Raw genomic sequence first — 24,605 nt, 5'->3', positions numbered from 1 at the left:
GGGTCCCGCCCAGGCCTGTGACCCGGCCCGCCCTGCACACAGGGGCGAGGGGCGGTGAGATGCTGTGGCTGCGAGGCCGTCCTCGCCGCGAGTTAGAGGTGGGGAGACGTCGGACTCCGTGGGCCTTTGGAAGCCTCATCCCCAGAAACCCTGCTGGTGGAGAGTGAAGAGGAGGCCGGGATGTGACCCTGGGACTTGATGGTGTGTGATTTTTCTTAAAACAGGTGATTTAGGGTAGAACCCCTGGATTTCAGTCACAGGTCAGGAGTAGGATACACAGGCGTTGAAATCAGCATTTACAGAGAACGTGAATGTGGTGCTTGGCGACTGAAAGCAGGATTTGGCCTCCAAGGGTAGGGTTGCCTCACAGACTCCAGTGGCGATGGAGGCCCAGCCAGGGGGCCCGTGGGAAGGTTGGACATTTGGAACCGGTTGTATCGGGGGCAGGATGTGAGCTGTCTGGCCGACTCCCCTGAAGGGAGGTCAGTGGCTTCATTGGCCTGTGGCCCAGTCAGGACCGTTCCAGGAGTGTGTCCCTGGTGGGCCCTCTTGGGACACTGGTGACGACTCCCCCCACCTCCCCGTAACACGGTGAGGTTCCAGATTCTTCTGTTGGTGAAGTTCTGCCCACGTCTTCAGCCTTGTCTCCCCCCAGCATCCCTGCGGCTCCTTAGCTCCGGCCGGAAAGGCTTGCGCTGTCCCCTGCCCCTGTGGCCTGGCCCCTCTGTCTGCCTGTGCAGCTCGCCTGATGTGGCTCTCGTGGTGGCGCCCGTCCTGTGCCCTCAGCTGGCTGAGCCGGGCTGGCTCCCGGCACACGGCTCCCTCCGGGAATGTGTTCCTCTGTCCCCTGGGTTTTTACCAGCTCCCGTTCCAGGATTTCACAGCTGCTGTGGTGTCCTTGCAGCCTTGGCCGTGAGGCGCCGAGCGCACAGGCTGGACTGCTCTTCGGAGAACACGGGGGTCCCCTCGCCCGTTCCGGCCGCCGCAGCCCTCGGCTGCCCGGGGGACCAGCGCCGGAGTCCTGTCGCGTCCTCTGAAGGTTTAGGGCACTTAGCAGAGGCTGATCACGTCTGCATGTGTGTCTGGATCTGATTTCTAGGCGGCTTTCGACATCTGGTTTGGGTTTGAAGGCTTTTTGGCTCACGCGTAGGTCAGCTTCACGTGACGGGGGCGCGTTCGCCCGCCGTGGCTGCGTTCTGGCCGCGTTGGCTGGGAGCAGCGGTGTCGCCCTGGGAAGCGGGGCGCCGGTCACTGGGGTGCGTTCCTCCTCCCGGCTACCCCCCAAGGCCACTTTGCAAGCCGGCGTTCGCTCCCCTCTGGGACGGAGGGTTGCAGGGCGGGCCCAGCGAGCGCTCCCCGGGCAGAGGCTCCACGTCAAGGCTGTGTCCCGCCCGTGTTCCCACACAACCCAGGTATTGCATTCCTGCTGAGGAGGAGAACAAGCTGGAGGATGTGGTCCACACCCTGCTGCAAGCCAACGGTACCCCAGGGCTACAGATGCTGGAGAGCAACGTCATGGTAGGTCCCCTCCGCTGCCCGGGGCCGCGGATGCTGGCCGGGAGCGGGCATTCAGGATTGGGACCCAACCCTGAGCGGTCTTATCGAGTCCCTTTCCTTGCTGGCCCGCCCCCCAGAGGCAAAGAGGACATTGAAAAATGAACCCTCCGGGGATCCGTGCAAGCCAACCTGTCCTCTTTTATGAGAACCAACCCGTTCTCTTTTACGAAAGCAGTGTTTCCCTCAGACGGCACGGGATTCCGGGCTTACGAGGCCTGAGCTGGCCTTTGAGTCTGTTTCAGGGCCTGCTTTTTCTGTAAGTGGAGACCGGGCAATCTAGGAGGCGGGGGCCACGGGCTTGTGTCGGGTGGTCTTCAGGCTCTGTTGTGCCCTGCCGTCCCCACCTGCTGGGCACCTGGGTGACTGGGCTACCGGTCGGGGATGTTCACCATCACAGGACCAGCACAGGGGCTTCTGACCCTGTCTTCGGGAAGTCCTGGGCCAGTTGAGTTTCTGGGGGTCTGTAGCCTTGAGCTGTGTCCTGACGCCTGAGTTCAGGTTCCCTCTGGCCTCTGCTGACCCCCGCCTCGGTCTCCCGTCCCTGCAGGGCCCCGCTCACTCTGGGCTCAGCCCAGAGAAAGGGGAGCAGCAGCCCCTCGATGTGCTGGGCCTGGGGCCCCCAGCCTGCACCCCTGTGCTCGCCCGGCTCCAGAGGCCTCCCAGCAGCCACCAGGTGGTATCCATTTACCCCGTTCGAACCTGGCAGTGCTGCATGGGGACAGGGCCGGGTCTTCACTGAGGCCGTGCCCCTGCGGGACCGTTGTCCCTTTTAGGCCGGTATCCATGCAGATCTTTGTTGTTCTTAGGAATTATGTGTCTTTCTTTTCTTTTTAAAAAAAACTTAATTTTTTTTTTTTGTTTGTTTTTTGTTTTTTTTTTTTAATGTTTATTTATTTTTGAGACAGGGAGAGACAGAGCATGAATGGGGGAGGGTCAGAGAGAGAGGGAGACACAGAATCTGAAACGGGCTCCAGGCTCTGAGCTGTCAGCACAGAGCCCGACATGGGGCTCGAACTCACGGACCGCGAGATCATGACCTGAGCCCAAGTCGGACGCCTAACCGACTCAGCCACCCAGGCGCCCCTGTGTCTTTATTTTCTCAAAGGAGAAGCAAATCTTTAATACTAAACCTCATCCAACTCGTGGCCAGCAGGTCCCTTCCGTCCCGACACCCCCCCTCCTGGCCAGCAGGGGTGCGTGTCGGTCCACTCACTGGGGGAGGGGCTGGCGGACCTGTCACAGAAGGGGGGCTCTGGGCGGCCGATAGTGGTTGGGGGCGACAGCCAGGAAAGCCCCCGAGCCCAGCCTGTCTCCCTAGATCTCCCCGGAGGTGCTGTGCAGGGAGGGGATCAAGGTTCACAGGACCGTGCAGCAGAGCGGTCAGTTTGTCGTCTGCTTCCCGGGGTCCTTTGTGTCCAAAGTGTGCTGCGGCTACAGCGTCTCTGAGACCGTGCACTTTGCCACCACCCAGTGGACGAGTATGGGCTTCGAGACGGCCAAGGTAAGGTGGGACCGGCCCCCGCGTGGGTGCACGGCAGCGCGCACGGCCCTGCACTCGCGGGTCTGACGTTAGTTAGGCGATGCTGAGTTTCAGAATAAGAGTTTTGAAACCTCTTAAGAGGCAGCCGAGGGGTTTTTTCTAAAAGGAAAGTTTGTATCATGAGAGGTTTTGAATTCTGTTGTTGACTCCCACATGGTGTTGGGAACACAGTACGGAAGGAGTTGAAGGTAAAACTTCAAAGAAGAAAAGCGGGTGCGGATTTTTAAGTGTATTTCTTGTGAGAAAGTGCGAGTGGGGGAGGGAGAGAGAGGGGGAGAGAGAATCCTCCGTGCGGAGCCCGATGCAGGGCTTGAACCCACGAACCATGAGATCATGACTTGAGCTGAAGTCGGCTGCTTGACCCAAGTGTGTCACCAGGTGCCCCCGCACCCATTTTAAATCCGTGGCACCTGCCTTGTGGTTGGTGGCCCCAAGCGATGACCTTTCCCGCTGCCTCGTGCTGGTCTCCCAGGCGGGCAGGAACGTTCCCAGGATTCCCAGTTGCGTCGAATCCAGATGGAAGTCAGAGTTTGAGAATTCAGACAGCCCCCCGCCTTCCAAATGAGGGAGAACCCCCGGCAGACGCCTGGTAAGGAAGATGTGCCCTAAAGGCCGTGACCCCCTCTTGCAGGAAATGAAGCGTCGCCACATAGCTAAGCCGTTCTCCATGGAGAAGCTCCTCTACCAGATTGCACAAGCGGAAGCAAAAAAGGAGAACGGCCCCACTCTCAGTACCATCTCCGCCCTTCTGGATGAGCTCAGGTGACGAGTCTGGATTCTGGGCCCAGCAGGGCAAGGGGAGCGCCCAGGAGCCACAGGCCGAGGCCGGCCCCGCGCACAGGCGGAAGGGGGGCGGCGGGACAAGGGCCACCTCTCGGAACCACGGGGCCCACCTGGTGCTCGGCCGGTGGAGACTCGGGGGAGAGTGGTGGCTTTTCTTCTTGCTCTCTCGCTGCCTCGTGTGTGGGGTTAGTACGTGTCGCTGGGCACTCTCAGGACGTCAGCCGCCTGTGGGAGGGAGTGGGGGCGGGGTGGCCCCGGAGAGGAGACGGCAGCCCCCAGGCCCAGCCGGCCCCGCACGTCCATTGTGGCGCACGGTGCTCCTCACTCAGCCCTCCTGCCGCCCCGCCGCGGTCTAGCTCGCCCACCGCCTCTGCTTGTGGCCCGTGGGTCCCGCCAAGTCCGAGACCCCGTCCTGGCTTCCGTCCTCCGCGGTCAGAGGGGAGACCCCACGGGTGGAGGCGGCTCAGGGCCGAGGCCGAAGCCGAAGCTCGCCTCCGTGCGCGACTCCCTCCGGCCGCGGGGCGGGGCCCGGCGGAGGCAGAGGCCGGCGTGGCCCGACGGCGCCCTGACGCCCGCCCCCGCTCTGTCCGCGCAGGGACACGGAGCTGCGGCAGCGGCGGCAGCTGTTCGAGGCCGGCCTCCACTCGTCCGCCCGCTACGGCAGCCACGACGGCAACGGCGCCATGGCGGATGGCAAGAAAAAGCCTCGAAAGTGGCTGCAGCTGGAGACGTCAGAGAGGAGGTGTCAGGTCTGCCAGCACCTGTGCTACCTGTCCATGGTGAGCCCGGGCGTGCGGCCGCGGGTCGGGACGGTTTTCGCCCCTGCCCCGTGCTCCTCTCTCCTCTGCCCTGCACTCCTCCCCGTCCTTCCCCCCACCCCCACCCGGCCGCTGCCCCCGAGGGGCCTGGGCCCCGCGCGTCCTCGGCTCTTGCCTCGGGGTCAGGGTCCAGTGCGCTGCCCTGCGGAGTTGGGGCTGTCTTGGGTCAGAACGGACAGTCCCCGCAGCGGAGCAGCCCTGCTTCCAGCCTCCTGGCCTCTGGCGGAAGCTGCTGCTCCCGCGGTCGTCTGCCCGCTTTCGTCCTTGTTGGCTTCCACAGAGTCCCCGCCGGTGTCCCCGGCCCGCCCAGCCCTGGGCTTAGCCGTGTTCGTGCGGTCACGGTGTCTCCCCACAGCCGTCCCAGGCCAGAGCGGGGCCCCGACGCCTCAGGGGAATGGCCGCCGGCCTGGTGTGGTCCGTCGGGGTGGCCGCCCCCACACAGGGCTGTCCGGACGCCGTGCACCTCTGCCCGGTGCCCACGGCCCTCCAGTGACTGGAGCTTAGTGTCCTCACACCCGCCGTGGCACTGACGTCCCACGTGGTCACGGAGGCACGGGGCATCAGGCACACCACTGTCCCCCTCCTGGCCTCGTGCCTGGAGGATGCCGCCTCACCCCGTGTCCCCCAGCCCTCGGCCGGGTGCCCTGCAGAGGTGGGGGACCCCCAGCTGCTCCCATGGAGTCCGAAGGCTGAGAGAAGGGGAGAACTGTGTTAGTCCGCACCGCACGCGGGGGGCTTGGACGACCGTCCCTTCCCTCCCCTCCCAGCTCTCGAGGCCGCGAGTCTGGGCTCCGGGAGGCGGTAGTGTGGGTTTCGTCCGAGGCCTCTGGGTCCTTGGCGAGCAGATGGCCACAGTCTCCCCGGGTCTTCTTCACGTGTGCCCTCCCCCACCCCTCACCCCTCACCCCTCACCCGGAGGGTCTAGGTCTTAACCCCTTCTTGTAAGGACACTAGTCCTACTTGGACCGGACCCTCCCTGTGACCTCATTTGACCCCAGTTGCCTCGTTCTGGGCCCCGCCTCCAAATACAGTCCCATTCTGAGGTACTGGGCGTTAGGACTTACCTGATTGGGGGCGCGGGGAGTGGGGGGAGGGGGGTAGAATGGCATCCACAGCGGCCACACACGTGCACACGGATGCTTCCCAACCTAGGACGTTTCCACTTTACGATGGTCCGAAGCTGGTAGGCATTTAGTGGAAACTGTACTCGGATTTTTACTTTACAGCCGCGCCCTCACCCCCCCGCGATGTGCCACGGGGTCCCCCGTGTGACGCAGAGCAGCGGTGACCGCGGCTCCCAGCCAGCTCTGCAGTCACGAGGCTGAATGGCCGATTCTCTCGGCAACCGCTCTGCCCCATGCAGCCCTTCTGGCCTCACGTTCAGCACGGCGTTTAAGCAGTCACACGGGACAGTCAGCCTGTCTTGTCACACAGGCTTTGTGCTGCGGGACTTGGCCCAGCGTAGACTGCTGTCGGGAGCACGCGTCAGGGGGGCCCGGCCGAGCTGTGCTGTCCGGGAGGTTAGCTGCCTAACGTGCAGTTTCAACTTTAGGAGGTTTTCAGCTCTCAGCGGCTCGATCCGGGTGTAGCCCTCTTAGAAGTCCAGCAAGATCTGTGTTTTCTTCCGCCTTAGTCTTTCTTTTCCAAGGCGTTTCTAAAGAGAGAAAATCAAGAGCCATGCTCTCTGAGAGAAAGAAAAGCATAAGCATTTCCCCGGGTCTTAAAAATGCTTTGTGAGCTTGGCTCATAAAAGCCACATAGTCCCGTGGGCGTCCCTCTTGTGTTGGAACGGAGTTACTCCCGTGGGAAAGTGTCCCGTTACTTCCCACGACCATGAACAGCACTGTCACGACCTCCGTGCGGGGCACTGGCCTGTTCCCGTGGGTTTGTTTTCAGGCTGTCACTAGGCATTTCCTAGCAGCCTGACTGTTGTTTTAAGAAAGCCAACGTTGCACTGCCTCCGTAAGCATCTGATTCTCGCTTTTCGGCTCAGGTCCTGGTCTCACGGTTTCTGAGTTCGAGTCCCAAATAGGGCTCTGTGCTGACCATGTGGAGCCTGCTTGGGATCCTGTCTCCTTTTTCTCTCTTCTCTCTGCCCCCTCCCCTGCTCACGCTTGCTTGCTCTTTCTCTCTCTCTCTCACATAAATAAAAAACTTTATTAAGTTACTTAGAAAAGAAAGCTTGTCTCATCCTGAATTCATAGGTAAAAATTGAGATTTTATTTTGATTCACAACTTTCAGTGCTTGGATTAGTAATAAGATTGTATTTTTGTTTACGGTTTCCTCTTTTTGCTTATTCCTGTCCTGAGCCTGAGCGTCTTTAAAAGGTGATGGGTTTCTTCCCTTAAGTGTCACTTCCTTACTCCCGCGGCTGGCTGTTTCTCCTCAGTCTTCATGAAAAGGCCTGTGAACCTCTCGCGTCTTGTGTGTGAAGGCAGCATTTTCCCGAATTTCCTTCTAAATGAGACCAGGACTAGAAGTTGGGGGGGACGGGGACAGGGGGAGGGCCCCCATGCAAACCAGCTGTCCCTCTGCACCCTCCCCACCCCCAAATCTTCATGTCTGTGGCGGATCAGGCCCTGTGCTGCCTACAGGGACCCTGGGCCCCAGGCCCTGGTGTGCGCTTCCCGCTGCCAGAGGCTTTCCCACGGGCTGGCAGGGGGTCGGGGCCTGTCCGGCTTGCAGATCACCCAGGAGGCAGTTGGAGTTTCGGGGCAGGTTCGGGCAGAGGCATCGGGTCCCCCAGGGGCGTGCGGGGGGCAGCCTCTGGGTAACCAGCAGAATCGATCGCGCCGCTGAAACGTTCGGGGTGCGTTTCCCGGTCACCCTGCCACATCTTCTCCCCAGGTGGTTTGTGTGCACAAGGTCCCGGAAGGCCCAGTGCCTGAGAGCTTATCAGCGGCACCACGGTCTCATCCTGTCTCCTCCAGCCTGTCGCTGGCGAGAACCCCTCCTGGGAAGGGGCAGCAGAGATCGGGAGGGGACTTTAGCCGGGGTCGGGCCTCCCTGAGTTGCCCCTGCTCCCTCGGGGGGGTGGGGGGGGCCCGATGGCTTCTGCACCTCAGGACCGGCCGCCGCTGTTCCCACAGGTCGTGCAGGAGAACGAGAACGTGGTTTTCTGCCTGGAGTGTGCTCTGCGCCACGTGGAGAAGCAGAAGTCCTGTCGAGGGCTGAAGCTGATGTACCGCTACGATGAGGTCAGTCCGCACCGGGGGGACCTGTGCCCTGCTCGGCCTTTCCAGAGGTGAACAGCTGGTGTGAACCGAGGCCGAGGGCACCCAGTGTGGTGCTGGGCCCCTGTCTGGACGGCCTGACTCCACAGAAAGTAGGGGTGGGGTGGGGGTCCAGCCTGTGTCCGATCCGACCTGGGGAGCCCTAGGAACTAACACCGGGGAGATTTCTTTACTTCCACAAACTTCGTTCTATCTCGGTTTTCTTCTTCCAGTTAATGGGGACCCCTGGCCCACCTCCCCCTGCACGGGAGCCTGGCCCATCTCTCCCCTACAGCGTCTCTGTCAGCACCAGTGGCCGCCAGGGCCTCCGTTTACGAGGGCGGGATCTGGGTGCTGGCCCCACTGGTTGGCTAGGCTGCTGAGGAAATGAGGGACTGTGCTGTCCCCTCCCGGTAGGGTCCAGATCCAGGGGCACGGTGGGCCACCTGTGCATCTCCATCGCGGGACAGATGCAGCCGTTGGGGGTGGGGGGGCGGTGGGGAAGGGAAGGACAGGTCATGGTGTGGACAGCACAGGAAGATCAGGGCCTTGTCTCCCTTCTCTCCGGGCCGGGGGGCCCCCTGTGAGCAGCATTGGCCACTTCAGGGGCCTCAGAGCCAAGGCTGTCTCTGGTTTTCCCGGAAAAGCCCGATTCTAGGGTTCTGGGGCCAGGGCCAGACAGCCTTCCTCGCTGCAGCCCTGCAGAGCCCCCTCGGCCACCACCTCCCATAGCCGTGCACTTTGCCTGCCGCGGTCACCCCCACAGCGAGCAGCCACCAGGGTGGGGGTCAGTGCGATGAGGAGCTCGGGGTCTGCCGAGAGTCCCGCTGCACTGGTGACCGACACCTGGCGCCGATGACCCTCGTGACTGCGCCATCTGCCCGGGGCTAGGGTGGGGGCAGGGGGCGCGTGGGGGCGTGGACGCCGTGGGTCACTCCTGGAAGTGCTGCAGACCGTGCCCGGCGTCTTTCATCTCCATAGAAACTCCCGTGTAACCGACATCAGGTCAAGAACGCGGAGCATCTGACACAAGCCACTGCCGGGCTCCCGGCGGGGCTGCCGCGCACGAGGCCAGGGGGCGGCTCTGGGTCCTCACCCAAGGGCCCCGGGCTGAAACATGAAGTCTTGTCTTTCTGCATCCAGCTCCCCAGATCCCTTTCCAGCTTTGTATAAGTGCCAGTCCAGCCAGTTCTCGTCACTTCTGTGCTTCCACTCTGGTCCGGGGCGTCGCGCCTCACGGTCCCCTGATGGCCCCTGTCTCGCTGAGTCCCCGGTCGTCTGCAGAGGCAGACTCCGTCTGAAGCCCTCGCGCGCTCGGTTGGCGGTGTCTGTTAGCCGGCACGGAGAGCAGGTGCCACTGGGCCAGGGCTCTCCCCGCAGCGAGCAGCGGGCCCGCGCCTCGGTGACTTCCTGGCACGTCCAGCATGAACGCTTTGGGCTGCTGGGCAGTCGCTTGCGCGGCGACTGGAGGACGTGTCTCACGTCTTGGCTGACCCGGAACATTTCTTGGCGGGGGTGGGATGGGGTGGTCACCCTTCAGATCACTGTGGTGCTGTGTCCCCTACCCTGGGCGGCTGCACACACCCTTGCACCAGGCCCTCCCTGGCCCCCAGCAGGGCCCCGCCCCCGGCCCCCAGCAGGGCCCCGCCCCCAGGGCTGTATCTGCCAAGGGCCCCTCTGTCCCGCAGGCCCCCGCACCCAGATCTCAGTGGGGGTGGGTCCTGGGTGAGGTGACCACGCCTGGCGTCACACGTCTCTGCTCCGGGCAGGACTCTGGAGGGCGTGGTGGCGCATCTGTGGGGGCTCAGGCTGCGGGTCGGTCGGGGTAATAAGACTTTGGCGGAATAAGCTTGAGCTGAGAATAGATCCGGGCCTGGCTTTTAGGGTGTGCGTCGGTGAAGGCATAACCGCCCTGCGCGCCCTGCTGCTCTGCTGTACCCGCGGACGTCAGAGCCCGCGACAAAAACACCCTCAGCGGGGAGTCAGAACAGCACGGTCAGCCCACGGGGTGCCGCCCACATGCTGGGGGGCTTCGCCCTCAGGGTTTCAGGCTCTACAAAATCTGGGTTCTTCCATCTGTAGCCCATTGTCTTTTGTGACCGGAATATGGGACAGAGAATCCCGTCTGTAGGGTCTGTGTGAAGCTTCATCACTTTGATGAGTAAGAGAAAAGGGCGTAGAAGCCGCCTACTTTGTCATTGGACTAATTTTAGTAAATGAGAATCTGAATCCGCTCCTTCTTTAAGCTGTGTGCTTTTTAACTCTGTAATTTCTGGTTCTTGGCTGGGTTTCAGAAATGCCTCGTGAGGGCACCGCAGCTCTGGTTGGAAGGCCCGGTATTTGGGGCACACAGATCCCGGGTCCGAGCCCCCCGGGCCGGCCGAGGGAGCCACAGGGCACAGGCAGGGCCCTGCCCGGCCCGTGGTGCCCCGAAAGCTTAAGCCACAGGTTTTAAAGCAGCTCATCTATTTATCTTCGTTTAGCAAGTTTATCATAAGTGCTTGATGGGGCGCCTGGGTGGCGCAGTCGGTTAAGCGTCCGACTTCAGCCAGGTCACGATCTCGCGGTCCGTGAGTTCGAGCCCCGCGTCAGGCTCTGGGCTGATGGCTCGGAGCCTGGAGCCTGTTTCCGATTCTGTGTCTCCCTCTCTCTCTGCCCCTCCCCTGTTCATGCTCTGTCTCTCTCTGTCCCAAAAATAAATAAAAAACGTTGAAAAAAAAAAAAAAAAAAAAAGTGCTTGAAAAAATGGCCACAGACAGCGTTTGCGCAAACGGGTGGCCCTGTTGCTTCTAGGGTGCTTTTCACTTTCTTCCCACACGGTTTTCACTTCTTCGCCTTTAACACCTTCCACTTCCGTGAGGAGAGGCTCCTGTTGCGGGAGGGCCAGCTTCGGACTCAGGTGAACCCCAGGCCTTTGAGTGAAGGATAAGCAATCCCCCCTCCCCCCCCTCGCCCCCCCCTGTGTCCACATGGTTCCCTCTGATCCTGGTCCAGAGCAGGTGCTTCTGAAAGGTCTGGCCATATGCCATTTTGGTATTTCCCCCCATGGTTTCTCGTAAAACTGCATGGTTCGGAGTGGTGTTGAGGTTACAAATACATACTTGATGCCGACAGCAGAATGGTTCCCTTGATTGACTTTAAGGATGCTTGTTAATCATCTCCCCTTCGCCGAGAGGAGGGGGTGCCAGAAATATCCAGAAGTAGACACGTGTATTTATCTGCAAGGCCAGGTGAAGGAAGGCTCGAGTGCCCGGGCAGCTGGAATGACACCGCCCTAGGCACTTGGCCTCTTCGGGGCAAGAAGCCTCTGGGACGCCCCCGTGAGCCTCGCGTGCAGGCAGCCCCGTTACCCTGTCCGCGCACGGAGCCCGTCTGCCAGGTGGCTGGGTCGTGTGGCCGCGGGACGGTGACCCGCTCTTGCTGTTTGGGTGGCCCAGGCTCCGGGGCGAGGGACACGTTACACGTGAGATGCGTGTAGAAAACAACGTACTGGGTACAGTTGTGGGACTTCAGGGATTTCAGTGACCCTGCCAGCCGCGGGGCAGTGCCGTGGCGGGGGCTCGGGGGCTCGGAGGCTAGGACGCGCGTTGGGGCAGGTGCTCTGCCCCTCATCCCTCCGGGCCATGAAGTGGCAGGTGTGTCTGTGAGAAGCAAAGGGCCCGCTTTAGGGGCCAGGTTAGGGGCCTGGTTCTCAAGGATCGTTCTGCCTGGTTCGTGAACCGCCTCCGCGGGGCAGCACTCCGCAGCCCCCCTGTCCTGTGCTGTGGTGGTGAGCGTCACCCCGGGAGGAGTCCGGGATCGCGTGCTTCTGGTCTGTTAATTGTCTTCCTCTCGCCCGGAAACAGGAGCAGATCATCAGTCTGGTCAATCAGATCTGCGGCAAAGTGTCTGGTAAGAACGGCAGCATCGAGAACCGTCTCGGCAAACCCACACCGAAAAGAGGGCCCCGCAAGAGGGCGACCGTGGACGTGCCGCCACCCCGGCTTTCCTCCTCCGGTTCCCCCCGAAGTGCTTCGAGCTCGTCGTGAAGATGCCAACACCGTGTCGATCGATATATATTTTTTTGTAATTATGATATTCTAGTTTGGAGTACTTGCTGTAGGATACAAGCTGTCTTTGCACTAGCTCTAAAGAAGATTTTCTTCTGGTTTTAGAGAACTAATTTTGTTTTAGCATTAAACTGTTGAACTTTTTTTTGTACTTAGAATACCTAGATACTGCAGTCAGATTTTGGAAACTGCCGTATATTCACTGTTTTAAAAACCCTTGAGGGGGCTGTATTAATTTGTATCGCCCCTGTGGCTGAAAAAAGCCTTTTTGGTTTTTTGTTTTGTTTTGGTTTTTTTGTTTTTTGTTTTTGTTTTGGTTTTTTTTGGTAACTTGGGGGGAAAAAAGGCTTTTTTAACCCATTTTCGAAGAGGGTGAAGTTTGGAGAACAAATTTTAAAAAACCAGTCATGTGAGCAGATTTTTCTAGAGAGGAAAAGGGATAGGGGAGACACACACACACACACACACACACACACACAAAACTTGAAAAGAAATGGCTTTACTTTGGCTGTCTTTTCTTCTGTCATGTGCAAAATGAGTTTGTAATTTTTAAAACCGGAGAACCCCCATTTTGTTTCTTTGGGCGGTTATGGCAGCTGAAGGCGGACGTTGTTTCCTAACCCGAGGCAAAATGCGGAAGCGGACGACGAGGTTCTCTTTACCAGCACATCTCTATGCATCTGTTTAAGGGAAAGAGGAAAGCGAGAGAAGAAAGCAGACTGCCTGCCTTGGAGGGGTCACGTGAGGGAAACCTGTGCCTGATTTCATTAGGAAATCCATTCTGTTATTTTTTGGTGCTGTTGGCTACTTTATCAAAAAACCCTTCAATAGCATCCTTAAGAAAAAAAAAAACCACAAAAAAACAAAAAAGGAAAAAAAAGTGATCGAAGCCGAAAGTGCTTCTTTGTCCTAGACGTGCAATCTCTCTAACATTCCGTCTTCATGTCACTGCTTGGTTTACACCTTCACAAGTCAGCATTAATCTTTCTTTCTAAACTCGTTTCGTCGACGGTCACACTTAGAGCCACTAGGAGGTCTGCAGTTCTTTCTGAATGTGAAAATGCATTTGCGCTCATCTTGTCTATTTTTTCTCTTCATGTTGTAACAAAAAAAAAAAGAAAAAAGAAAAAAAAAGAATCCCGTCCCTTTTGTACATACGCCTGTAAATTGTTTTAAATACTTGAGCCTTTTTCTCGGTGGGGGGTGGGGAGGGTGCGAGGACAAGATGAAGAAAAGCCTTACGTTTCCGTTTCTTCATCGGGTGGATTGGATGCTTACAGGGTTTTTCTTGTAACATTTATAAGTGCTGCTTACATCACTGAACGACAACAACAAAATAATAATGGAGTAGCTGTTGCCCTTCTCCGGTTGTGTGTACAGTACGTGTGGAATAAAAAAGGGAACTGTTTTCACGAGCTGTCCTTTGTTTCGTAATTGGATCCATCGAGCCCGTAGCTACTCATATGCACTGAGCTTGCCAGTGGGACTGTCGGGAGCGTCCTGTGATACACTTTGTCGGTTGTTGTTGCAGAAGACTGAACTGTTTTTGGAATATTTAACAATTACATAAACAGAGTCACGTGTTTTCCGATGTGGTTGTCCGGTTTTTATGGCCTTGCTGTGTACTTTCCCTCTTTTTGACAGTAAACTTCTGCCTATGGCTTACAGTTTGACATTTAATTTATTAGCGCTGCTCTGCACTCCTCCCGCGGGAGGGAAGACTTCATGTTGTTTATTGCCAGTTTTTTGTTTACTTTTCAGGTTTGTACTACAAGGTTTAATAATAAAAACCAAGTTTTTTTGAGATTGGTCTCTGTTTTCCGGTGAACGGGCAGAGGGCTGCGACTCCCCCCCGCGGCGGCGAGTTTACCGCCCCCCCCCCCGCCCCCCAATCCTGTCCGCAGGTGGTTCTCGGAAACCCCGTCGCTTAGGCCCCACGGATGCGGCTTAGCGTTCACTCCCTGCGCCCGCCAGTGGCACGTCGTGGGACGCGACAGCAGGCCGGGCCGCCCTCCCTCACTAGGCGCCGGGCTACCAGTGGTGGCGAAGGGGACCCCGCGTGCGACCCGCTCCTCAGCAGGAGGAAGGAGGGAGCGGTGGAGCGGACCGTGTGCGGTGGCCGTTTCGGGTGCCGGCTACAGCCACGCTCGGGAGGACGGACTCAGGATCGCGGGGGCGGCACGTGTGGACACCCTCCCTGCTGCACAAATTGGAATTCGAAGCCCTTCCGCACAAACTGGCTTTGTACCCTGTCGGGGTGAAGTCCGCAAGCTTTATTGTCAGCGGTTTGTACAGTCAGGGCCTCACGCGCCGGCGGCGGCAACTGCGTCACGACCAGGAGCCTCGGGGACGGCACCTGCCTCCAGGGCGGGGCGCGCACACCTACGAGTCGCTGTCGTCGGTGTGCAGGGTGGCGAGGGCCGTGTCCACCTCCACTCCCTCCTCGTCGGACTGGACGACGGGGGACTCTCCGCCGTCGCCGGGGGCCTGCGAGGACGGCGGCTCGGCTCGCGACGCGGAGGGCCTGGGAACCTGGAGGGTGACTTCGATCGGCCCGCCGCCCGCTTCGGGCCCTGCAAACACAACAGAGAAGCTGCCACGGAAGTTGTGCTGGAGACGCCCCCCCCCCCCCCCCACCCGGCCCCCCCACGCGCGCGGAACAGAAGGGGCGGGCGGCGTTGGTTCCGGGGGCCACAGAACCCGGCTGCCTGTCTCCGCGAGGGCAGGTGGCGCCGGGGACCCTCCGGCCGTCCGGGGTGGCTTCTGAGAGAAACCGCCGGAGGCACAGGCCGCCTTGCTTTGAGGAGCAGCCCAGGAACCTCGGCCATCAGGACATGTCCTGGCGAGTAATTCGGGGAGTTTTTCTCTGGGCGCCGGTCTCACTGATCTTATAGCAGTTCTCCAAGTTCAGGGAAACTGAAGAAGGTCCTAAACCCCAGTCTGTCTGTCCCTGACTCCGGGAAAGCGCCAGGCACTCTCAAGACTGCCCTGCCCCAGCCCCCCCCCCCCCGACGGCGGGGAGGGGGAGAGCGCTGCCTCGGGGAGAAGGTAGAGGAAACACAAGTGGACAAGGAAACTGGAGGTGGGCTTCGGAGGAAGGGGGCCTAGTAGCGCCGGGACCCTGGTCTGAGCCTTTCCCTTTTTGCGCCTGTGGAAGAACAGAAGTGCTTTCTTAGCAAGGATGTGCATATGAGACAGCCCTGCCCCCACCTTGCAGGGCTCGTCCCAGACTTAAATCGGGCGGGGTAGAGGGGGCCTTGGAAAATTTCTACTGGACTTCCATGAATTGCAATTTGGGGAAGGCAGTAAATGGAGATCAAGTGCCCGAAGGGTGGCGACTTAACTCTTAAACTATCAGCCCAAGCTGAGCAAAAGGTCAAGCGACCACCTGTGGAGGGAGGGGGGGGGGGGAAGGGCAGCATGGGGTGGGGGGGGAGGTTGCTGAGGGTGAGCCCCAAGCTCCAGGCCTTACAGCCTGACCCCGAGAGGCCTTTTGAGCCCGAGGAAGAAGGACGACCCGGGTCCGACTGCGCGGTCCCTGGACGAATCTGGGCCGAGCATCACAAGCTGGGAGAGGTTCACCACGGGTCAACCAGAGCCCCCCTCCCCGCCGCCGTGAGCCCACAAGTGGCGGCACAAGAGGCAGAACTTAGAGACTGGCCCCGGGCGTCCGGGATCCTCCCTCCGGAGGGAGCTGGCGGACGCGTGACAGACCTCGTGCCAGGCTGTCGCCCCCACCTGCGGCCGGAGACGGCAGAGCGGGGTCTTCGCTGCCGGAGTTCAAGAAGACGTCCAGGGCCTCCTGGTCAGACACGTCCATGAGGTCCATCTGCTCCAGCATGTCGATGTTCACCTCCATGGACGACATGCTGCCCATGGGCTCTGGGAAGAGACGGGCACGAGCAGGAATGACCCTTTTTGTCCTCAGTAACCCTTCAAGTGCATCAGTTGACCACGTAAGTTCTCCAGGTATGAAATCTCTCCTGCTACTCCAGGCTTTCTAAGGCAGAAAACGACACACCCGAGTCGGGCCCTGTGACTCCATCCTAGACTGGCCTTGGCTGCTGTTACGTCGGCCCCTTCCGGCTGTTCGTTCACCCCCAGCCCTCGGCCTGCAGGTGCGGAACGCGACCCGTTTCTGCACGAAGCAGCCCGCAGCTGCGGGGAGCAGGGTCCCGAGAGCCACATCCCCGCAGCAGGAGGTTCGTTACCTCCCTGCCGACACAGCTTTGCCTTCCGCCTGCAGAGGCCCCCAGACTTTATCGAGCTTCCTGGGGAAGCTGTCACTGCCCTTATGACATCTCTCTGGTCTTTGATCTGAAAAGCAGACAAGCTCTGGGCAGCCGCAGGCTGGTGAGCGGGCAGCACGAGCTCTCTGTGGTGAAAGAGAAAAGTAAAACTGGCCCAGGAGCAAAAGGACATCAATACCAGGAGGGGTCCACCAGCCGGGGGCCCTGGGGGAGGGCAGCCCCTGGGTCTGGAGCCCATATTCCAGCTACCTCTGTGGTCCAGAAAACAACGAGCCAGTCGACTTGGTCACCCCAGGCATGACCGTCCCTGGCAGAAACAAATTATTTCTGGTTCACCCTGGGTCTCACAGGGATATAAAAACATAAACTCGGCCCAGTCCAGAGTCTACAGCACACGGTGGGAACCCGTCCGTCACTCCCGGCGAAGGTCAGCAGAAAGGAGCTCCGTTTAACACCCTTTACTGAGAATTCAAATGACTTTACGCATTTTAATGACCTTAAAAATGGAATCAAAAACCAGCCAAACGACTTTCAGATAGGAACATTTTAATCACTGAAATGTAAAACCGTGGGCCGGTATTAAACCGATGGTTAGGGACTAGGGCCAAACAAGTTAGGAAAACTGAATAAGACCGTAGGGCGCAGAAACAGACGGAAAATGCAAACCCGCAGCACCGTCCCAGTTCTGAGACAAGAAGAGATGGTGGGGGACACGGACAAAGAGGCTGATTTTCTCCCAGACTTGCTGGAAGATGTGACGTCCCAGATTTAGGAAGCAAAAATCTATTCCAAGGAAGACAGATGAAAGAAATCCTCTCCTACATCACCTGCAGTGAAGCTGGGGAACGTCAGAGAGAGGGCACGAGAGGGAAGAGAAGGAAGTAATTAGATTGACGGCTTCTCGACAACAATATAAGAAGACAATGGAATAATAAGTTCAAAGAGGTGAGATAAATGCCATTTCTAAAATTATGTAACATTAAATGGCATTTAAGACCGAGCATCAGCTATGAGCGCAGACAGCTCGTCACCACGAACCTACTCTCGCCACAGGCACAGAGTCCAGGAGGTCGGGCCCAGGATGCAGGAGGTGGGTGACTCGGGAGTTCGGGGGGGGGGGGGGGCCGAGAGCCATCGCGGTGTAAGACCCCATTCCGGCAGCAGAAGGGGAGGAGCTGACCGTCTTAGGCACAACCTTGTTCAAGGCCAGCGCTAAAATAAGAAAGCACGTAGTTTCTGTTCTTCGCAGGGGGAAGCTTACTGTAGCTGGGGTGACTCCTCGAAGTAGAGGCATGAAAGCCACGTGGTGTGGACTCGGGTGGGGTGCAGGCCCGGGGCCACTGCCACGCGGAGTCACTGCGCTGCTTCACGCTCGATACCGCGAGGGGTACCAGCGGGGCGGCGTCCCGAAGCTTCTCCAGGCTGACTGGTCAGGGGACACTGCCACTGGTCAGTCGTGGGCCCCGTGGGTGCTTGTGTGCGGCTGCCGGGCCACCAGAAGTCAGGCAACCGGCAGGTTTTCTGTTCTGGCCACGGTCTGTCAGCAGGGCCTTTCTGGCGGTTGGCCTTGGTCTGACTGCAGTTTTGAAAGGGACACAGGCTCCCTTTCATTTCCGTCTGTCCCATCCTTTGGAAAAGGGCAGGAGTAGGATTTAAAACCGAAGAGAACGCAAAACCGGATTAAAAAGGCATGGGAACAGTACCAAGAAAGGTAGTAATGAAGCCTCGTGTCAGTAATCACAGTAAATGTAGATGAGTCGGATTTTCCAGTTAACAGATCAGAAGACTGAATGAAAGTGATAAAAATCTCGCTATGTCTAGTTTATTGGAGACACTCCCAAAACATAAGGACATTAAGTTAAAAGAAACAAACAAAAGCTTAAGTAGTTAAATAATTAACTCGAAGAAGAAAGCTGACCTAGCAATATTTTTTTAAAGTTTATTTGAGAGAGAAAGAGGGCAAGCAGGGGGAGGGAGAGAGAGAATCCTAAGCAGGCTCGACACTGTCAGGCAGATAAACAGGCCTTGATCTCACCAACTTGAGAGATCGTGACCTCAGCCAAAATCGAGTCGGACACTTAACCGAGCCAGCCAGGTGCCCCTGACATAGCAATATTGATAGGAAACAAAACAGACTTTAAGGGAAAACAAAAATATTGAAATAAAGAGTAGTACTTAGTGATTTAATAAAGTTTCAGTTTGCCTGGAGGACAATTCAAAATTTGTGTGACATAGAATTTGTGGCGATGTTTAAAGAATGGCAGAGTGACAAGGAAGGTCTAACCGATCCATAATCCTGGGAAGAATGGTTAATAATTAAACTATACAATTCAATAATAGGGAATGCTTAAACAGCCCAACTTATGATCTTGGTGGAACGGGTACACACAGAACCCTATCGTTTAGGATCTTACCCTCAAATGCACAGAAAACATGTAGGAAAACTCTAAGTCTTGAATTAAAAAAAAAAAAACAAACCCATTCTCCAACAACCACAATGAAGTTTATGAGAAATCAGGAACAAAAGGTAACTAGAAACAACTTCACGCATTATTTAAAAACACTTCTAAACAGGTCACAAGTCAAATAAGAAATTGTAATGGAAAATCTAAAAAACCCAGGAAGAAACTTACTTGTCAGAACTTGTAGAATTCTGTTAAAAAGTGGTGAACGTTACCCTTGTAAAAAGTTCATAGCTTTGAATGCCTTATGCAGACAAGAATGCTGAAAACCAAGCCCAGTCAAATTAGACCAAAACCAAGGAAAAAAAACCAAAAAACAAAACCGCCACCGAAGATGCCCAGCACTAAGGAAGAGAAACTAATGAGATACACGATAGCAACAACAAAGCTAAAAGTTGGGTCTTTAAGAAAACACTTAAAAATGACTGTTCTGTGTAAGACTCATCATGAAGGATGAACAGCACAAATCAGTGATCCGAGAGGGGTGGAAAAGCAAACTTCAACCCAAATACCACAAAGGCTGAGAATGATACTATGGACGTTATGCTGACACATTTGACAACTACAGATCAGCCGGACAGATTCCATGGAAAACTTGTTAAAATTGACAAGAAATAGGAAACCTTTGTACCTAGTGGAGAAAAACAGGTGGCAACTCTTCCCACAGAGAAATTACTCGGCCCCCTCAGTGTCTGAGGCTGCTTCTACCCAGCGCTTGGGCAATCAGGGAGGAGGGCTTGCCTACTGCACGTGTGGACTTCCAGCACCACTAAGAGGCAGGTGCTCCCTCGGCACAGAAGCGACACAACCGCAATCAAGGCCTGGACGGGTTTTCGTAGAACTTGCAAATCTGACTGTAACATTTATACAGAAGTACAAAGAGCCAAGAACAGCCAAGGCAACTCTCAAGAAAGAACGCATAAATGTGTTTCGGGGTGTGTAAGAATCGCTCCAGCACACCACACAGCAAGACCTGCTGTAAGACAAGGTTTCTCAGCCTTGTCCACACTGTGGTCCACGCTCTGGACCAGAGCATTCGTTGTTGTAGGGCTGTCCTGTATACTGGCAGGTGCCCAACAGCAGCCCTGCATCTATCCGCTAGATGCAAACAGCACAGCCCTGCCCCAAGCACAGCAGGCAAAACTCTGGGGACTCCACCAAATGTCCCGAGGGGACAAAACCACCCCCAGTTGAGAGCCACTGCTTAGTGAAGAATGAAGACAGTAGAGTTTGGGCTCCAGGCTAGACAAACAGAAGAAAGAGACAGAGAAGAGAGCCCAGAAAAGACTCACCGGGTACTGCAGTGGAGACACCCAGAAACAGTGGGGAAAGAGTGCTGGGGGTGGAGGCAAAGTTACTGAATTTGGGTCCTTACCTCCCCATACACAGAAAAACGAAGTGGTGGACTGAACAGCCAACTATAAAATGGGAAACACTGAAACTTTAAGAATAAAACACAGTAGAATGTTCTTAGGACTTGGAGTTACAGCCAAGCTCTACTTGTGTGCTTATACTTGGAGGGAAGGATTTCCTGAACAAGACACAAAAGGACAAACCATAAGCAATAAAATGGGTAGAGCCGATCACGTTGAAATAAACACACATTTAGCAAAGGCCTCTCTAGAATCCATAAGCCACGGACTGAGTGAAGGTGACTGCCTCAGATGACAATCCGTAAAGGCCAATACCACGAGCATCAGACCCCATAAGGGGGGGCGTCTGGGTGGCTCAGTCAGTTAAGCGTCCGACTTCAGCTCGGGTCATGATCTCACAGTCCATGGGTTTGAGCCCTACATCGGGCTCTGTGCTGACAGCTCAGAGCCTGGAGCCTGCTTCGGATTCTGTGTCTTGCTCTCTCTCTGCCCCTCCCCCGCTCATGCTCTGTCTCAAAAATAAATAAAAACATTAAAAAAATTTTTTTTAAAAAGGCCCCATAAAGGAAGACAGGCAACCAGGAGGAAAATGGACAATCAAGGATATGCAAATTAAAAACAAGAGGTCATTTCATACTCACAGATTGGCAAAAATTTAAATATCAGGCACTACCCAGTGTTGACAAAGATGAGTGATGGCACATATACACACTGCTAGGGCACCGTAAACCAACGGGGGACTTGGGCAGGTAATCCAACAGAATCTAGTGAAATTACAGATAAGCACGTCAAACGACTCCGTTAATTACTGTCCCAGTGATACACCCTCAAGAAGCGGTTCTCAAAGTGTCCAACTGCCTCAAGAGTTCCTTTACCGGGGAGCTTGTTAGAAATGTGAACGCTCAGACCCCACCACAAACCTACTAGATCGGAAACCCTGGGGTGGGACCAGTCTCCATGTGAACAGCCCCCCTGGTGACTGAGGCTTGCTCAAGTTTGAGGCCCACTGCCCCAAAGAAACTCTCATCACATGTACGAAGACATAAGAGAATGTCCTCAACAGTGAGGTTTGGTTTTGTTTATTTTTTAGAGGGGAGGAGAGAGTCTCAAGCAGGCTCAATGCTCACCATGGAGCCCAACACGGGGCTCGATCCCACACCTTAGGATCACGATCTGAGCCGAAATCAGGAGGTGGACACTAAACCGACCGAGCCACCCCAAATTTCAAAGTTCTAAATAAAACACTCACGGAGAGACAATCACGCAAAGTTAAAACCATAAGCTGGCAATTGTGTTTTGAGATACTACTGCATTCTAGATTGTCTCTTGGGGGACGCTATATGAATTTTAGTTTAGTTCAGTTTTATCTACTAATTCCATCTCTTCTAACTTTGTTAATTTTGCCACTAGCCCAGACATCACCTCCCTCTCTGTCCTGGGCACTGGGTCCACTGGGGGACTTCCGAGGCCTGAGTAAGAGTGTCTCGCAGCACAGGGCGCAGCCCCCGGCTCCAGAAGATTCGACTTTGCCGAACTGCCAGTTCAGCAGGGACCCACAGGAGCCTGAGATCTAACTGTGGGCACACACACGTACGGAACGGCGTGTCTCCCAGGTGATCTGTCAAGATACCCCAGCACCCAGCAACAAGGAAAACAGGAGTCACGTCGGGTGGAAGACAGAACCCGGGTCAGGGTCGTACCAGGTTACACGTGCCCTGATGGCACTAGGACTGCTGGGCGCGTGGCGGGTGCCAGGTCCCCTCTGCTGCCTGGCAAGCTGGCGTGGCCTCCTCACCTCCTCAAGTGCCTGATGCTCCCAGCTCCGTGGGTTCTCCAGCCTCACCCCAATCCAAGGAGTCACGGGTGTCCCTTTACCCTTTACTCTGATAATTTGCTGGATAAAACTTTCCATTCCTTTGTCTTAATTAAAAAATGATGCTTTGGAAAGTGAGAAAAAATTCACTGCTATTTCTGATGTAGTGGAATGAGTCCAAAATACCATATTCACTATGGAGATTTTTTACTTTGACGGATTCTCCTACATTAAACATCCCCGCGTTCATCCCTGGAGATGAACAGTCTGTAAGGGGATGTGGGACTTGCCAGGCCGGAAGTCTAAGGGATGGCTCTGAGCAGCCTCACCGAGAGATGCCTATTTGTTATCTGAATGTTTTTCCAGCTACGGCTGAAGTAGAAAGCTAAAAAGCCCAAATCTCCAACTTTCTTCTTCAGTGCTTTCAAAATCACACATATTGGCAACATGTGCCTGACTCCCATTTTTTTTTTTTACCTTAAAAAAAAAAAGGAGCCTAAGACTTCTTGGAAACTTGAAGAATGTTATTTTTTAAGTGTCCCAAATGTGAGAATTCGATTCCTTAATACTTCATTGATGTCTGTCCAACAAGAGTTGGCCAGGCACCCCACCGCGCCAGCTGGAGGGTCCCCGTGTGCCAGGCTCTCGGTCACCGCAAGGAGGCACTTCGAACCTCCCTGCACCGGGTTCACCTCCATGTGTGCGCCCATGTCTCCCCACGAGCACGGGCCTACCTAAGAGGCACTTCCACTTGGCCTTTCTTCCTCTGGGCCTAAAGACGTGCCGAGTGCTCGCAGGTGCTCCGGAAACATCCAGGAAACCAAGCTGGACGTGCGGGGTTAACCTCAGCACTGATAGTCTCTGACTGTTCCCTTCGCTGGCCAACCTCCTCCCACCTCCTGGGTGCAGCGGCTCCTTGTCCTTAGATCTCCTGTATGTTTCCCAGGAGGTGCGTGGCTGGTACGGTCTCGATGTCTGTGTCCCCCAGACTCGTATGTAGAAGTCCTGACCCCCAGTGTCATCGCAGCGTCTGGGGGTGGGGCCCCTGGGAGGCTAACAGGTGGAGATGGGGTGGGGAGGGCGGGGCCCCCGACACACCAGAGAGGGTCTCACGGCCGTGCAGGGTACAGTGACCTCACCCCTGCCCGTGACGAGACGCGAATCCCTGCAGCGAACGGGCTACTCCCTCCATAAGCGGCACCAAACCCTGCAGGCCACGAACAGCACGCATATTCTGAGGCGATCTGTCCGGCTTTTCTAGATGCAGACAGACTGTAGAGGAGGGCATACAAAAGGGACACAGCCGGCTCCGTGGAGACCGGATGTCCTCCTTCAAATCTGACCCGCCCTGAGGAAAGAAGCCTTATCCACACGGTGCATCCTGTGGTGCTCTCCCAGGCGTGTTGCCATGCTACTTTTGATGTGTTCTGCCTCCATTATTCTCCTTCCTCGGTTTTTATTTCCTTAACCTCTCTCCTGGGGGCGGACACCGGATTCAAAGACAGGGAAGGAACAGAGTGAGGGGAACAGAGAGGAGCTGGGGGGTGTGGTGAGGGGCAGGGTATCGGAACAAAGACCGGGGCCAGGCTGGCCAGGGGAGAGAATGGAGGACACAGGGCTGGGGAGCGGAGGGGCTCAGGGGTGCGGAGGGGCAGGTGAGCAGAGGGGCCCTGGACGGTTGCCCGCGTGCCGTGCAACCAAGCTGCTCGTGCTCCTCCTAGAGGCTGGATGAGGGACCCCGTACCGGGCTTCGCCCCTGCTGTTTGTTCTTGGGAACTCTCGGAGACGCGAACATTTATGAATCTGGATGTTCATCTCAGAACCGTGTATAAAGATAAAGAATCTGTTCAACTAGGGGTCTGGTTAAATGTTAACTGCGGACATCCTGACGACGCAGACGCAGCTTTGAAAATATACCCTTTTAAAGAACTGTTAATAACACAGGGAAAGATCCCTGTACAGTATTTAGATAGACACAAAGCCAGATGTGTGAATGGTTTGATACCAATTATGTACAGACTCACTCACACACACACACACACGAAAGAACCACCCTAAAATAGTGACGGAGATTTTACTGTGCTGTAGAATTATGGGTGATGTTTCTTTGGTTTTTACCTTAAAAAAAAAAAAAACAAAAACAAAGCCTGCTCCATGTTTTCTAAGTATCTCCAGCTGAAGCCTAGACCTGCAGGAAGAGGTAGAGACAAGGACGAGACGAATACCGCATGGCAGAGCCACTTTGGGTTTTGGGGACTAAGGCCAGACCAGACTTCCGGGGACTGTGCCCCACACCCCACCTGGGGGGCGCGGCGAGACACGGTCTCCGGGCTCCCGGGGAGGGTCCCCGCTGCCAGCGGCCCTCTGCCCAACTTGCCTCGCCTCTCCGCTATCTGCAGGTAGCCCGTGGACAGGTACTGTTCCATGTCCTGCTGGAACGCCTCCTCAAAAAACTTCTGCCGCTCCTTCAGCTTCGTCTGCTGGGTGTGCTCCATTTCCAGGACCTTCTGGGTGTGCTCTGCATCGAGTTCAGCTACGGAAACAGAACACTCGGGGTCAGGGCCTGAAGAGGGATGGAGACAGGAAATGGGAGTAAGTACGCACTCACCTCCACCCTCCAAGCTGAGAGGGTCGCGTCTGCTTGTCAAACCCCGGCTGGTGCCCCGACTGCCATGGAGGTGCCCCCCCGCCCCGCCCACCCTCCACGGCACTTCTTCCCCTGACCTGGCGGGCCAGCCCCCCGGCCC

General features: G+C 56.4%; 2 protein-coding genes across 10 annotated transcripts in view; one reads left to right on the top strand and one right to left on the bottom strand.

Annotated features, from left to right (window-relative positions):
• The window catches only part of JARID2 (jumonji and AT-rich interaction domain containing 2), a 272,087-nt gene extending 258,323 nt beyond the window's left edge, over nt 1–13,764 (top strand). For all 7 annotated transcript variants that reach the window (XM_078446618.2, XM_078446619.2, XM_081795699.1 and 4 more), the window contains 6 exons: nt 1,413–1,518; nt 2,876–3,058; nt 3,729–3,859; nt 4,476–4,659; nt 7,789–7,896; nt 11,757–13,764. In XM_078446618.2, the coding sequence (XP_078302744.1) occupies nt 1,413–1,518; nt 2,876–3,058; nt 3,729–3,859; nt 4,476–4,659; nt 7,789–7,896; nt 11,757–11,939 (895 nt within the window). In that variant the 3' untranslated portion in view covers nt 11,940–13,764. The remainder of the gene's footprint in view (nt 1–1,412; nt 1,519–2,875; nt 3,059–3,728; nt 3,860–4,475; nt 4,660–7,788; nt 7,897–11,756) is intronic.
• A 454-nt stretch (nt 13,765–14,218) lies between these two features.
• Nucleotides 14,219–24,605, bottom strand: part of DTNBP1 (dystrobrevin binding protein 1) — a 132,136-nt gene continuing 121,749 nt past the window's right edge. Inside the window, exons 8-10 of one of the 3 annotated variants that reach the window (XM_078446613.2) lie at nt 24,236–24,421; nt 15,699–15,842; nt 14,219–14,533 (exon numbers count right to left, since the gene is read on the bottom strand). In XM_078446613.2, coding sequence (XP_078302739.2) covers nt 14,343–14,533; nt 15,699–15,842; nt 24,236–24,421 — 521 coding nt within the window. In that variant the 3' untranslated portion in view covers nt 14,219–14,342. The remainder of the gene's footprint in view (nt 14,534–15,698; nt 15,843–24,235; nt 24,422–24,605) is intronic. The other 2 variants (XM_078446614.2, XM_078446615.2) reach the window with 2 other exon arrangements.

This window comes from Panthera onca, chromosome B2 (assembly GCF_046562875.1).
Source record: "Panthera onca isolate mPanOnc1 chromosome B2, mPanOnc1 haplotype 2, whole genome shotgun sequence".
Classification (NCBI taxonomy): Eukaryota; Metazoa; Chordata; class Mammalia; order Carnivora; family Felidae; genus Panthera; species Panthera onca.
Note: the sequence above shows the minus strand (reverse complement) of the source record. Positions and strands in the feature narration are given on the sequence as shown.